This window comes from Morone saxatilis, unplaced genomic scaffold (assembly GCF_004916995.1).
Source record: "Morone saxatilis isolate NCDOM2014 unplaced genomic scaffold, NCSU_SB_2.0 Contig11, whole genome shotgun sequence".
Classification (NCBI taxonomy): domain Eukaryota; kingdom Metazoa; phylum Chordata; class Actinopteri; family Moronidae; genus Morone; species Morone saxatilis.
In genome coordinates, this window is record NW_023339663.1 from 6,704,382 (window position 1) to 6,706,213 (window position 1,832).

The window sequence follows — 1,832 nt, forward strand, 5'->3', positions numbered from 1 at the left end:
ATTTATGTTCTGTCTGATAAATATTAACTGCTACCAAAAACATACTGCAGAAATTATTCTGAACTACAATTACCTGATGAGTCATTATGAATGTCATTAGGCAAACAATAGGCTGTACGTACGACGGGTTTCACTCAATGTCTGCCCGTTACAGCTAATCTGGTGACATTCAAGTTCCTTTGACTTTCAGACGATTATTTTTATCTATAAAAATGCTTATCTATCTGTTTAAATTAACACCATAATCCCTACAGTGGGTGTGGAACAGACTTCAATTATCACCTTAAGATAGGCTAGTTTTTATTCCAAATAATACTGCTTTTATCCACAATGGCAGCCAAAATCAACACAAAGTTCCTTGATGCTTTAAATATTCGGTCTGTGATGATACATTTAAAATTCACATTTCAGTGTATGCAACAGGTTGTGCTTTAACTCCACTTGGAGCATTTGTAAAATTCACTGTCTGTCTGAACCACTGCTGCCTTGTTCATTACAGTAAACTGGGCTGTTGGTAGCAGAGGCAACGCACATGAACAGACATTAAGATTAATTATTTTTAACAGAGTGTGATTATGAGATGATTATTTGACAGTGATTTCGTTGTGGCAGCTTTACTATGCATGTCATCACATTATTACTGCACACATGGTGCTCGGTATTCCTTTAAGTAATAAAGCCTATTCCCTGTTTTAAGATGGTGTAATCCAGAATTAAACACGTTTCATCAACATAAACAAACCATGTTTTTACCTCATCCTGCTCCAGTAGGATGAGTCGAACAACCACAATGTTGATTGCGTTTCCAATACTGGCATCTCGGAACAGACCTGCCACCTGAAAAAATACATTCATACATTTAGACAATATATATGTTGTTGATATATAAGTAGGGCCCCAAGCAGTGAAGCTGAAACTGCTTGGATTATTATTCTTAACCAAAATAAATCACATTTTTGGATGCCGCGACATGCTCCAAAATGGCTAGACAGTGTCCCCTATAGAGCAGCCACAACGGCGCATTTGAAATTAGATCATGTAGATCATGTTCAGACGGATAACCCATATCCCAAACCCAGGAAAGTAGGCTTTTTGGATTCAGCGGCCATTTTGGGCGATTGCACGCATTGTATTTTAACGAACTCCTCCCAGGGAACTGATTGGATCAACTTCTCATTTGGTCAGTATAATTTTAAGACCATTACGATTAAAAGTAAGGCTATTTTAAAGTTTTTGTCCAAGGGTGTGTACGTGGTGAGGGGCAAAGTTTCCATCTTTCAGCCAAGAAACAGTAAAGTTGCTGTAACTTCAGTGTCCTTTAACCAAACTGCACCAAAATGCACGTCTGATAAGAGTCCTGCCCTGAACACATCGACATACAAATATTCAGTTATGCTGTCCAGCCCTGTACTGGCAACAGCAAAGAAGCCTTATACAGCAATAATGATGATACGCTGGAGCATGACACGGCCACACCACACCCGAATGTGCATGGATGCAAGGGCCTGTCATCGCTGCTTGTAGCTTTAATTAAATCGTTAAAGAATTAACTCCACACTCATGCATACAGCTACTGCTGAAGCCAGTTCCTATTAATATTTAAAGGAGATATTTAAAAAACAATCCCACATTTTTATGCAAATTGTTCCTGCCAGGTCAGAAAAAAAAAAAAAAAAGGTCAGCTACAGTTGGGGTACCCGATCAGTCTTGGGAAACATCTGTTAGTGATCCAAGTCAAACACAGCATTTTAAAAAGGACCAGTTATGAACACGAACTAGTTTTAATCTGAGAAAAAAAGTCTTCTTTTCTTTACTCTTGTCCTTATAATAAC

At 38.3% G+C, this 1,832-nt stretch overlaps 1 protein-coding gene across 1 annotated transcript in view; it reads right to left on the reverse strand.

Annotated features, from left to right (window-relative positions):
* LOC118320674 (A disintegrin and metalloproteinase with thrombospondin motifs 7) overlaps positions 1-1,832 on the reverse strand; it is a 78,928-nt gene that overhangs the window by 55,996 nt on the left and 21,100 nt on the right. Inside the window, 1 exon segment of the mRNA XM_035651692.1 lies at positions 754-837. Within this exon segment, the coding sequence (XP_035507585.1) occupies positions 754-837 (84 nt within the window).